The sequence below is a fragment of the Belonocnema kinseyi genome, chromosome 4 (assembly GCF_010883055.1).
Source record: "Belonocnema kinseyi isolate 2016_QV_RU_SX_M_011 chromosome 4, B_treatae_v1, whole genome shotgun sequence".
Classification (NCBI taxonomy): Eukaryota; Metazoa; Arthropoda; class Insecta; order Hymenoptera; family Cynipidae; genus Belonocnema; species Belonocnema kinseyi.
In genome coordinates, this window is record NC_046660.1 from 62,358,788 (window position 1) to 62,359,238 (window position 451).

Genomic DNA, 451 nt, shown 5'->3' on the forward strand with positions numbered 1-451 from the left:
ATTTTAAATACTTTCCAAGTTTCTAGCTATCCGAAAGTTCAACGTTTCAAATGACACGTGTACAGTTTAAACTGTGCAATATGTGTACGCCTAAATTTTAATTTTCACACGTGACAGGGTACCACTGTGTAATTAGTACATATTTTCCATATTTTGAAAACAGATCATATTCCATATGAAGATTGACATATTATATTATATTTACCTGTAAAATTCAGGAAGACCATGGAGGTAAAAAGTAGGATGAAGATCTTCATTTTTTCAAGATATGCTTAAAAAGAATAGTGACTGATGATGAATCTTTGGAATATATTCCCTTATAAAATAACCGTTATCTGATTACGCGATTTCATTATGTAATTAAACGCTTAGTGTAATGACGCAAAATGTTTATTTTAAATCTTTAGAGTTGCTTGTGAGTGATAAGAACAAACAATATAAAAGTATGACA

The 451-nt window shown here is 29.5% G+C and overlaps 1 protein-coding gene across 1 annotated transcript in view; it reads right to left on the reverse strand.

Annotated features, from left to right (window-relative positions):
- LOC117171423 overlaps positions 1 to 451 on the reverse strand; it is a 1,797-nt gene extending 1,346 nt beyond the window's left edge. Inside the window, exon 1 of the mRNA XM_033358736.1 lies at positions 206 to 451. Coding sequence (XP_033214627.1) covers positions 206 to 257 — 52 coding nt within the window. The 5' untranslated portion in view covers positions 258 to 451. The remainder of the gene's footprint in view (positions 1 to 205) is intronic.